The sequence below is a fragment of the Tachypleus tridentatus genome, chromosome 13 (genome assembly GCF_004210375.1).
Source record: "Tachypleus tridentatus isolate NWPU-2018 chromosome 13, ASM421037v1, whole genome shotgun sequence".
Classification (NCBI taxonomy): domain Eukaryota; kingdom Metazoa; phylum Arthropoda; class Merostomata; order Xiphosura; family Limulidae; genus Tachypleus; species Tachypleus tridentatus.
This window is the reverse complement of record NC_134837.1, coordinates 218,035,671-218,048,149: the sequence shown is the minus strand read 5'-3', so window position 1 is coordinate 218,048,149 and position 12,479 is coordinate 218,035,671. Positions and strand designations below refer to the sequence as shown.

General features: G+C 33.5%; 1 protein-coding gene across 1 annotated transcript in view; it reads right to left on the bottom strand.

Moving 5' to 3' along the window:
- LOC143240150 (paramyosin-like) overlaps positions 1-9,128 on the bottom strand; it is a 35,379-nt gene extending 26,251 nt beyond the window's left edge. Inside the window, exon 1 of the mRNA XM_076482109.1 lies at positions 8,756-9,128. Coding sequence (XP_076338224.1) covers positions 8,756-8,860 — 105 coding nt within the window. The 5' untranslated portion in view covers positions 8,861-9,128. The remainder of the gene's footprint in view (positions 1-8,755) is intronic.
- Positions 9,129-12,479: the final 3,351 nt, after the last annotated feature.

Genomic DNA, 12,479 nt, shown 5'->3' with positions numbered 1-12,479 from the left:
ATATATCTGTCCGTTTATATATATATATGTATGTATGTATGTATACTTATATATATATATGAACAAAGTTAATTTCTTCAGAGAACGATAATTAATTACACTTGAAGATGGAAAAAATTAAGTTTATTTTCTACTGGTTTCGCATATTCAAGATAAACCCATAAAATGTAAGAAACAGAACAACATAGTTGAAAAAAACACACAAAAAACTGTTTACATATTGAAACTAAACAAAAGATATATATGCATGTGTGTGTGTATGTGTATAGTCGTTGTAACTGCTAAAATATTGTTCAAAATATTTAATTTTTGACTATAAATAGGTTTCAGGTGAACAGAAACCATGTATAAGTTACAGTTATTAAAAAGGCGTTTGAAAATATTCTGATTCAAAATACATCAGTCAAATCATTATAATTTTATAAAGAAACAGAATTGGTCAATTTTTCTGCTTACAAGAGTCTCAAAAACATGTAATGACTCGATACTTGACTGCAACATCCCGTTTCGTACTGAGCTGAACAGAGAATTGAACAAATAATTTGTATTATTGCTTTAAAGTAAAACAAAATCGGAGATATATTTTGGGCTAAGAAGTGAAAAACAAATGTTTTACAGTGGCTTTTGATGAGATGTAGGAAAGTGTCTGAAACTTTCCTCTTGTTGTGATACATTATTATAATATAATATTTCATTTGAGCCAAGAAAGACAATTGGGCTAATTTATTTTGTTAATTAAGTTACCTACTTGACGTAGAAGTTACATATTGTTTGAATCCATAAATAAAAGGCTAGGCATAAATAACTTAGATATTTGTGAATAGCAACTACTGACCGGTGAGGAGACTTGTAATGAGGTCCTTTGGACCTTATTTTAGTTTTATGAGAAATGTAATAGGGGGCAATATATTTAGAGAGAGAGAGAGAGAAAAAAAAAGAGAGTACAGAATCGATGAACAACAACAACAACATTACAAATAATAATTTTGGATATTTTCGGATCCTTGATAAAAGAAACCCAACATTTTAAGCACCTGGTCTTGACTAATATAAACAAGGCATGTCTAAGCTTTATATTACCGCCGTGCAGTTTACTGCCTCACTGATGACTCATGAATTGAGCCCTTCCTGAATTTTTATTTACAACAAAGTGTAGGTTGTGGTTCTGTGTGTGTTTTTCTTATAGCAAAGCCACATCGGGCTATCTGCTCAGCCCACCGAGGGGAATCGAACCCCTGATTTTAGCGTTGTAAATCCGGAGACATACCGCTGTACTAGCGGGGGGCGGGTCGTGGTTCTACCGAAGATAAGCGTACAGGAATTGCAAAAAATACAGTTGAAAAGTTTATTCTGGAATCTGTAGAAATACAAAGAAGCGGTTTGCCATTCAAGAAATATTTTCGTACGTTTATTTCAAAGTATGACGTCAAGCTAAGTGTATATTGTATTCCTTATAATAAAGGAGTGATTGAACATTTAGACGTCTAAGCTGCTTTTCAAAAGTTTCTCAGCACTAAAAAAAATGTATATAGTCCCTTGCTTACTCAACAGTAAACTTAAAGGGTTATAACATTAAAGTTCTGAAACTGATAGTGCAGATAGATCATCACGTAAAACAGACATGTCTTTCTGTATACCCCGAGAATTAACTGAAAATGTAACAATATATAACAGTAGAAATAATTACTGTTTAATTTATATTTAAGAAGAAATATTACTGATGGATATATGAGTTCAGACAACTCACATTTCTGCAAACAAACTTAAAAAAAAAGATGTTTCAGTGTATGGGAAATATGGTGTTGTTCCTATTTCTCGTATCTACTAATTTTTTCGACAAAACCTCAAAAGTAAGTTTTGTAATTTGATAATACAATCATTAAAGTTATTAATTAAAATATGTATGTTTGAGTGTTGAATGGTTTTTACTCACCACTAATAACTTAAAATAAACAAACAACCTAACTGTATTTCATTATTTCGTTTCACCAAATTGTACAGAAAGGCCCTGATTCGGCGAACCTATAGCCTATTGCGAACCAAAGAAAAGAAAATTCTCAATTTTGATACAATGATTTTGAAACAAAAATACTAATTTTGTTTGTTTTTTATGTGTTATTTGCTTGTGTAATATCACTGTATAGCAAGTTGTTAAATAAGATGTACGAAATTAGTGCAGCCATTAAAAAAAATATTTTTTACCTGTCTTTTTTATTTTGTTTTTGACAATACGCGAGTAACTCACAGAGACATATCTTTTATTTCAAATTCATTAACTTTTCCTTTCAGCATGGATTTGATTACTGTTATAGTAACAAGAACAATAGTCATCCTTCAACTATGGAAAATAATTCAGTATTGTCATGCATGACGTCATGAGTACGTCATAGCTTAAAATAGAAATTAAACGTAAAAAGTTTGTTTGTTTGTTTTTTTGAATTTCGCGCAAAGCTACTCAAGGGTTATCTGCACTAGCCATCCCTAATTTAGCAGTGTAAGACTAGAGGGAAGGTAGCTAGTCACCACTACCCACCGTCAACTCTTGGGCTACTCTTTTATCAACGAATAGTGGGATTGACCGTCATATAATAATGCCCCCAAGGCTCAAAGGGCGAGCATGTTTGGTGCGACGAGGATTCGAACTCGCGACCCTCAGATTACGAGTCGAACGCCTTAACCCACCAGGCCATGGCGGGCCACGTAAAAATGAGAGACTTGTTAATGAACTCTCCGATGTCTCAACAGTAAGTCTAAGAATGCATAGCTCTAAAAATCAGCCTTCGATACCCACGTGAAAAACAACAAAGCTAACTCATTATGCAGCTTTACGCTTAACAGCAAACAAATTTCCCATTGACGATACTCAGACATCTTTTTTTAATTATTATTGAAGTTAACACAACCGTCAAACTTGTTACAATCGCACGAAATTATAAATGAATGAATTTATTTATCTATTTATTCACTCAATTGTTATTAGTTATTCCGTTTAGTTACACAGTAAACAGCTATTTTATCTGTTTTGTTTCTTGGTTCATTCACCATTTATTATATCTAATTCATATTTTGAAACTAGGAAAAATCAAGTTCCTTTACTTATCAAGTCTAAAATTATTTTACCACAAAATATACTGGTAGAGTATTTGCATAAAAAAGCGCTTATAAGATAATATCAACGTATTGCAAAAACTATCAGGTTTATTTAAAATGTAAAGAATAAGTGGATGTTTTGGTTAATAAAAGGGGATCGAGTCTATTACTGTAATCGATTTTGTTAAATATAGAAGTCTATGATCGCCATACACATATTCGATGGGACATTAATTTGTATGAACCGATTGAACCTTAATTTACTGTGCGCTTTTTAAAAATATATATTTATATATCACTGACCTAAAATTATTTCTTTATGTTCGAATTTAATTACAAGTTTAGAGGTTTGTCTTAACTAGAATCAGAAGATGAAAAATATTGGGTTTAAACACTTAAACCCATTAAACTCATCCTTAATACCCACATACATTTATTTATGTTTCAAGAGTCGGCTCGGCATGACCGGGTGGGTTAAGGCGTTCGACTAGTAATCTGAGGGTCACGGGGTCGATTCCCGTCGAACCAAACATGCTCGCTCTTACAGCCTTGGGAGCGTTATAATGTGACGGTCAATCCCACTATTTGTTGGTTAAAGAGTAGCCCAAGAGTTGGCGGTGGATGGTGACGACTAGCTACCTTCCCTCTAGTCTTACACTGCTAAATTAGGGACGGGTAACACAGATAGCCCTCGTGTAGCTTTGTGCGAAATTCAAAACACACAGTTATGTTTCAAGATATTTAATTATTTAAACAGTATCAATTATTTTACTAAAAATGGAGTTCAGTTGATTATTTGACCGACCAAAGTTTTAAAATTTAAACATAATTTAATAAATATATTAGTTTCTGGAAGGAAGACTCCGTAATTAAAATCCTGAAAACTTAGTACCCCCCAGATGAACACCAGTATGTCTGCGGACTTACAACGTTAGAAACTGAGTTTCGATGCCACCCGTGGTGGGCAGAACACAAATAGCTTTTGTGTAGGTTCCGCTTAACTGCAACCAGTCAAACTGAGGTTTCAGACGTTTTTTTTTATTGTCAGATTTGTTAAATTTAATTTATGAGTAACAAAACAGTATGGCTAAATATTAAAACACTGATATTTACATTTCATAGAACTTTAATTACAAACAAATTGTATCTGTTCTTAAGAAGATGCATCTAGTATAAAACACTATTTAATAAATTTATCTTTCATATTCTTGCATTGACTGTTATTGCACAACTCTAAAAATTGCTTGTGTTTGCTCGTTATTGTTAAAACATAATTTGTAAATGTAGTACTATACATATTTTTTTCGTACTTTGACCGAAAAAGAACTAATATAAATAATTTGTTTGTCAAACTTTTCCAAAGTTTGAAAATAGCGTATGTAATATCATTCATTCTAAGTAGCAATATAGGCCTAACACATACTTTCCTTTTCGTAATAGATTTTGTTGGGAATTTTCAGTACAGGTTCATTTGTAGATATTTCTTTTAAAGCAATGAAAATCGATCAATTTGTATATAACCTTTAAAGTTAGATCATTGTATCATCATATGTCGCATAAGCAATAACGGACACATGTACACCAATGTAAATATCTTATTAAGCATGTTCAAAACTTCCCTTTAAGTATCTGAGAAACACGTTTTCTTTTTCCAATTATCTACAAAGACGTTTTGCTGAATAAGGGCTACTGCATAAGAACCCTCTATCATACTCTTTGACGTCATAGACGAACTATTCTATAAACGCAGCACTTCGTATGCTATGCATCCTGTTTTCCTAACCAGGACTTCTAACGGCTCTTAACCTGTAGTGACGTGTAAGTAAAGTTAAGCCAGCTTTTTTTTAATCCTAAAATAGTCACGTGCTATACTACATAGTGAATTAAAGGATAACACAGTGATTTTTATATAATTACGATATTTGATCGCTTTTAATGTAGCTTTAAAACAAATTACAACGAACAAGGTTAAGCTTATTTATTATAATTAACTTCTCTCTTTCAGGAGTTCTTGGTTTCAAATAAGCTTAAAACAAGAATAAAATTATAATAATTTAAAGATAGGGTGACTAGATGTCCCGGCAAAACTGGAACATACATGTTTTTTTTGTAATTTGTTCCAGTGTCTAGCAAAAAGTTCTCGGTACGCATAAAACGTGTCGGTTTTATGATGAAGACATAAAATTGTTAGTCACATCGAATCACAACTAAACTAGACCAATAATAGTTTCTTATTGTTGTAATACTTAGTCTGTTGTTGCCAAACTTTGGAAAGTTCTGTATGTGCCCAATGAGAAACCCAGGTCTGGGTAGGGTATTTAGTAGGTAATATTGTGGTAGACTTGTAACAGTCGGTTAAATTTTCTGGTGAACAGTTAAACGTCAGGGATCGTACTCTAATATACTTTTGTTATTAAATATAATTAACCTATCATATGTTTACATGCCGAAAAGGTTTTTTCGGATGCTTTGAAAGCAGTTTTTTTCCTTTTAAAGACAAGTGAGTTGAATAACAAAGCTGAGCGTATTATTTTCAAAACTGTGTTTTCGAAAGCATACAGTAGCAGATTGGACATAACGAATCACACTGCCAAGAAAAACAAAACAAACAACAATAAGACCATTCTGAAATTAGGGATAAAGGCTGGGGTGCCCAGATTTTGCTATTAATATATGGAAATGTGGTCACCCTATCCAAGAACGAACCTCACAAAGTTTCAGAGAAAGCTTCAAGAAAAGGGAGAATGAAATATTACGAATAAAAAAAACAAAAACGAGACGTCTTCAAAGAAAGTCACAGTGGCGTAGATAAAGATAATTTTGAATAAAAAATAAGCAAAACATCTTTGTAGCGATATTTTTTGAAACAGTACTAAAATGCTTCAGAATGGCCTAGTTATCAGCATTTGCTAATTCAAGTAACCTTAAAAGTATTTTTTTTGCATATACATAATTAAAAACATCACATTTTATCGAAAGTATGATAAATCAAATGCTTTTTTCTATCAAACGATGATAACAAATATTTAAAATAAGTCGTACCAATAAATGTTTATTCAAACGCCAATAACGTTAGCCTTCCTCCAGGAACAATATATAACTTGACGGATAAATTAGAGATACTGACCATTAAAACAACAGTTATAAAATTACGCACGAAATTTATTAAAATGATAAACAAAGTTCGAGAGATGAACCTACAACGATCTGCTGAAAGAACCAAACATTTTCCTTATTTCAAAACGTTATACCTTGCGCAAAATGGTGTCTTTTATACAAATATTTCGAAATCTGATATCCAATCTATCTTAATACCAAACCCCAAACACAACTTCACACGTAAAGAGCAATGCAGTTATAAATATCGCTGGTCTTTCAGGCAAGCCAAATTTAGACTATGGTGAAAGCCTGAAGTCGACCTCCTGAAACTGACGTTGCGAAGTGCTGAGATCACAGTATAAAATATACTTCTACTTGTGGACAGGCACACAGCCAAAGTTTTCTCTTTACCGATTTTCTAAAATGAGTATATACACGTATATTTTCTTTCAGTAAAATGCGGAAACTGAAATAACTGTGAAATGTTTATTCGCACCGATAGCAATATTGTAGAAACATAGATTTCAGATCTCTACTGCTCTCTTCAAAATTCGATCTGTGGTCTAATAATATCTGCGTTTATGACTTCATTAGTCAATTTTAGGTCAACATTTTCTCGGTGTACTCAACGCGAGCTTAATTTGGTAACTAACACGAGTTAGACTTGGTAACCATCGTTGAGTTTAGCAACCAGCACGAGTTAGACTTGGTAACCATCGTTGAGTTTAACAACCAGCACGAGCTAGACTTGGTCGTGAGCATAAACTGATCTTGGTCTAATATGAATTTGGTGTCTGATTGACAAACAAAATGCCATTATTTTAAAATCCATTTAATTATGTCACTGGAAAACGGCACTATCTCGGTAACTGACTATTGTAAAGTCTTGTTTTCATTGAATGTTGCAATTTGTAACAAATAAGAATAACAACCTCATTGTTGTACTTAGGAACATTATCTTTTGAATCCACTTTAGTTAATCATTGTGATAGACAGAATAATAAAATGTAATTTTCGTGAGGAGAGTAGCAAACATTAACTAATGAAATCAGTTTTACTTTAAGTTAAGTACATTCCACGTAATTATCAACCATTTTGATTATTGTTGTTTAACGTAATAAATATTTATATCTGTTGTAATAATAATTAGTATTATCCACATACTATCAGCTATCTTGATTATCAGTAAAGGTTAATAGAGTTAGCTGAGTTTAATAGATTAATTCAGAGCTAAATTTTTGTCGAATTCCTCTGGATCTCTTTGGGTTCGTTATAAATATAAAGACAGAAACGCCTTGATTAATTTTAAGGCTGTGCTGGTTGAATTTCAAATTGGTATTTGACTGCGGTAGTCAGTTACTTTACTCCAATCTAGCTCTGTCCGAAATAGTAGACTCAATAACTTTAAACTGCTATCTCTCGAAATTCAAAGTTCTTAAGTCATTAGCAAGACAATGGTACTTTTTATTTGTTTCTTTCTAGAAACTAACCACTCTAGTAACAAAAGTTGCCGATACAAGAAACAGTTTTTACTCAAAACGGTAAAGAATGAAAAAGCACAATAAAAATTTGTCAGTTGGTAATGTTTAAAAAAAACTCTTTCATTATTTCTGTCCAGAACTTCTAATATGAATGGACATCCAATGAATCTACTGAAAATGAATGACATAGACAGAACAAATAACAGATTAAGTCTTTAAAAAGGAAAAATTATTTTTTATTCAATATAACGCTTAAATATAAATTTTATTAGTAAGCCTTTTTTGAGGAGAATGAAGTGAGTAATACTTTATAACTCTACACAGGTAAAACACATATTTGTCACATAATGACACAAAGGGAACAAGTTTGCTATGTAATAAAAACAACTCCTTGAACGATGTAAACTATTTGTGTGCGTATGTGTCACTTAGGTATGATATTCTCCAAATTTATAAGTTTAACAATCAAAGTATCAGAAAAATTGTAAACTGTTATGCTTGATATTTCAAAGTCTGTAATGTCACACATGAACAAAAATAAAATCATTTTCTTTCCGAAATGTAACACATAGTTTTGAATTAAGTGAAAAAAAAACAAACTATATGTTCTGTCCACAGTGGATTGAGTTATTGAAACAAGTACTTCAAGTAACCCAGTGCGTCAGCGGTAAGTCAACGGACTTACAACACTAAAATCTGGGGTTTGATTCCACGCTGTAGACACAGCATGTGTCTTAATGTGGCTTTGCTCTAAAATAAACAATTAAACAAATATTACACAGAGGGTATTACTAATGTAGTACATAAATAAGTGGAGCAGGAGAATGCGCATATACTTTAGCTTGCGGCTCAGGTAAGGTCATCGATGGTAGAGAAAGTATGACGGACGTTCAAAGGTTTTATGTTTCGTTCGAAAACAAACAAACAAATATATATATATATATACACGTAATTTCTTCTTAGCTCATAGGAGGCCACCATATTAAGTATTATGCTACTGAATGTTACGAAGCAATACTCCAAGCAAAAGTTAAATTATACATTGTAATTAGTGTAGGACATTACTGGCAAGTGGGTAAGCCTACCTCGAGGCGAGTCAGAGCGCCAATGTCCATACCATAATCCTTAGACAATTCGCTGCTGCCACCGCTGGTCTTGAACATGAATCGAGTCGTCTTTAAGGAAGACATCTTAGATCGTTCACTCAGAGCTCTCCAACAAGAATCTGTTTAATCTGGTGTTAAACTGAGTTTGCTGATGTTCGGTCACAAGTTGGGGAAAACCCGTGCCTTCAGAAGCCGAATCCTCTCGACCCAGTACCTCCAGTCGAGCCAGAGTAAAAGCCTTGTTGGAAAACCATCCCTTAAATTCTAAGGTTCGTTTCGGTCCCTACTGAGCATCTCGGGTTTCTGTTGTACCACCCGGTCCTACCTTTTATAGAAGTAGATAGCTGGGAGAGGCAGAGAACGGTAGTCTGGTAGTATATTGCGCCCTACGGCTCTTGATTTTTTCTTAGTATCAACTGAGCTTTTTTGTCGTTATATTGTGGAAAATAAAGAACAAAACATTGTCTTGTCTAAAATGTAAAGTAACGTTCTTAACATTCGGTGATGAGTTGTACATGTTCTGTGTTGTTATTAAAGTATTTTATGGCCTATGAAAGTGAACGTTAACAGTATTCAATTGTTAAAAACTGTATGCAGATAAAATAGTTGGTGATGATGACGTGTACACAAGTCGCTGTCAACAAAGAGTGACTTAAAGAGATATCAAGGATGACAAATGTTGAATCATAGAGAATTGTAACTGTTTTCTCAGTAGATCTCAAAATCGCAAAGCGGAACAAACCTTGCTGGAATTTTTTGGAATGATTAGATTTATCTCAGCTCTACCTTTTTAGAAGTATCACCTTTCCCTTTATAAAGAAAACGAATAAAGATACTTCCCTTTAATAACTATTTATCGTTGATGATTATGAAGTTAAGAAATGATATTAAGAGAAGAAAACAAAGCGAAAATGTTATCTCAGCATATGACATCTTAATCAGTGATGACGAGAAAACCCACTTGTAGAGAAAAATAAATATGTTAAAATGACTGGTTTGGGTTGAGAAAAGCGTTTTGTAGAGGAGCGAACACAAAAATTTTCTCAACCCAAACAGGCCGTTATTACATATATATGACATATTACTTGTACATACTTCATGTTGAGTTGAGTAGCAGTTAAATGATATGTTTTTAACACATTTTTGGTAAAACATGAGGAATAACCACATTTAACACGTTCAATTTTGAACATAAATGTTAATTTTGTATCCTATAGTTTAATCTTAACAATAAAACATCAATAACAAACCGGAGGCACAACAAATTTTAATGTCCAATAGTTTTACTTATTTAGGAACATTAATACTAGACTTATACGACCTTATAATTTGTTTTTGAATTTCGCAAAGTTACTCGAGGGCTATCTGTGCTAGCCGTCCCTAATTTTGCAGTGTAAGACTAGAGAGAAGGCAGCTAGTCATCACCACCCACCGCCAACTCCTGGGCTACTCTGTTACCATCGAATAGTGGGATTGATTGTCACATTATAACGCCCCCACGGCTGAAAGGGCGAGCATGTTTGGCGCGACGGGGATGCGAACCCGCGACCCTCAGATTACAAGTCGCACGCCTTAATGCGCTTGGTCATGCCGGGCCACGACCTTATAACCCTAAAATATTGTTTTTAATTAGACACTCAGTGTTTCGCTTTACATATTCTATAAGTTTGTTTCAGTGAACACTTCTGAAGAAGCAGTAAAGCGAAACGTTGAATGTCTAATTAAATAAAAACAACAATTGGATGTTATAGGGTCATTTATTTATAGTGCTGACATGTATTTTATACACCAACATGCACTCCAGAAAATATTTGGAAACATGATTTTGTCCATTTATAATTTAGTAGGACTCAGTGTTACTATATGGTAATTTTAAAACTCAATGACGTCTTTAACTAGCGGGGGGAGGGCAACCTTCCGTATCACCCGTCACTTATGCAGCTATTCTAAAATGAACTGTCTGCTTCAGGTTAAAGAAAAACAGCTTAATGCTGTAAGTCAGGAGCGTATTCAGCGGACATCACGGTTTATACCTTGGCTGTTCCTATCCGCAGTCCTGTCAGCGATTCAATGAAATTTTATCAAAATATTTTCCAACCAATACATATATAATGCAAATACTTTGAAGCGATCCAACTCGACAGTTTATTCAGATACGTTTGTGTTGTCGCGATAGAAGTAATGATATATTGTACCTTACTTGCAAACTTTCTAACTTACACATTCCAGAGTATTTTGAATATGAACTACAGTGATATGTGATTTTGTAACTAATTTTATTTGTTCCTAATTCTCAGAAATAAGAGTATGAAAAAATAATTATCAGGAAAGGGGTTGATAGCACTGCTTATTCAGGTATGGCTCAGACTGTTCATTGAAATGGTATTTTAATTATTTCCTGAATATGTTATAAAACTTTTAGAATACCACACTGAATGTCGCCGTCCCTAATTTAGCAGGTAACTCACGAGAGAAGGCAGCTAGTCATCACCACCCGCTGCCAACTCTTGTCCTACTCTTTTACCAACTAATATTGAGAGTGCCCGTCACTTTATAACGTCCCCACGGCTGAAAAAGCGAGCATGTTTGGTGTGGCGGGGATTCAAACCCGCGACCCTTGGCTTACGAGTCGAGAACCTTAACTACCTACCATACCGAGCCCTGTATGTAACGACTGAGACACAAGTTTTGGGAACGTCTGTAAATATCTTAGAACAAAGTTTAAATTTCATGTTCTTCTTTCTGCTGTTTCTATTTTTATTACATGACATCTCAAAAACCAGAACATAAGTTTCATTGAATTTCATTGAGGTAACGTATTATTAATAACTAGAAGTAATTTTAAAAAATCGCAATTCTAGTGTAAATGATGTTATCATTAAGCCACTCACTTAGAACGCTATAAGCCAAGTTTCTCTACCCGTGGTAGGCAGAACACAGATAGCCCATCGTGTAGCTTTGTGCTTAATTCAAAACAATAACAGTTATTATTAAATGACGCCTTGAAATTAGCTTTGTTGCACACTCTGTATGTTTTTAAACATCTTAAATGTAGGGTGAAACAGGAACTATTAGTCAATAATAGATAAACAATAAATATTACAGGTTGAAACTCATTGTATTTAGGAATTAGTTGTTACAGCTTTTATATAGTTATTGAAACACTGTATTTAAAAACAGCAACAAGTAAAGAAAACTTTTGAGAATATGAAGTAAATGTGGAATGGATAACATCAAAACCTAAAAAACAATACAAACAAGTTAGTAGGATGGCATTTGTGTCATTCCTACATAAGACTAGAATTATTATATATCAATATATATACATATATAACTATTTGTAGACTCATTTGAGTTTAATTAACCCTATTTTCGTCTGATAACATTCCACTACATTGTGTGCCTGTGGTATTATGTGGGGGTTATACGAATACCATTCATACTATGTTGTTTGTATGATTTGTGAACGACTGATATTAGCCATTCCACATTTAATTCCTTTTCTTAAAATGTATTTTATTTATTTCTAAACATTAACGTCTAGTCCAGGATTTCTCTACCAATTACTTTGTAAAGGAGAGTTCATGGCTGCTGTACTAAACGGGCACAACTCTCTCATTGACCAATGAGGGTGAGTTCTATGTCCAAAAGGTAAACTTGGGCTGACTGTAGAGCTACACCAGATAGATTCATTTGATAACAT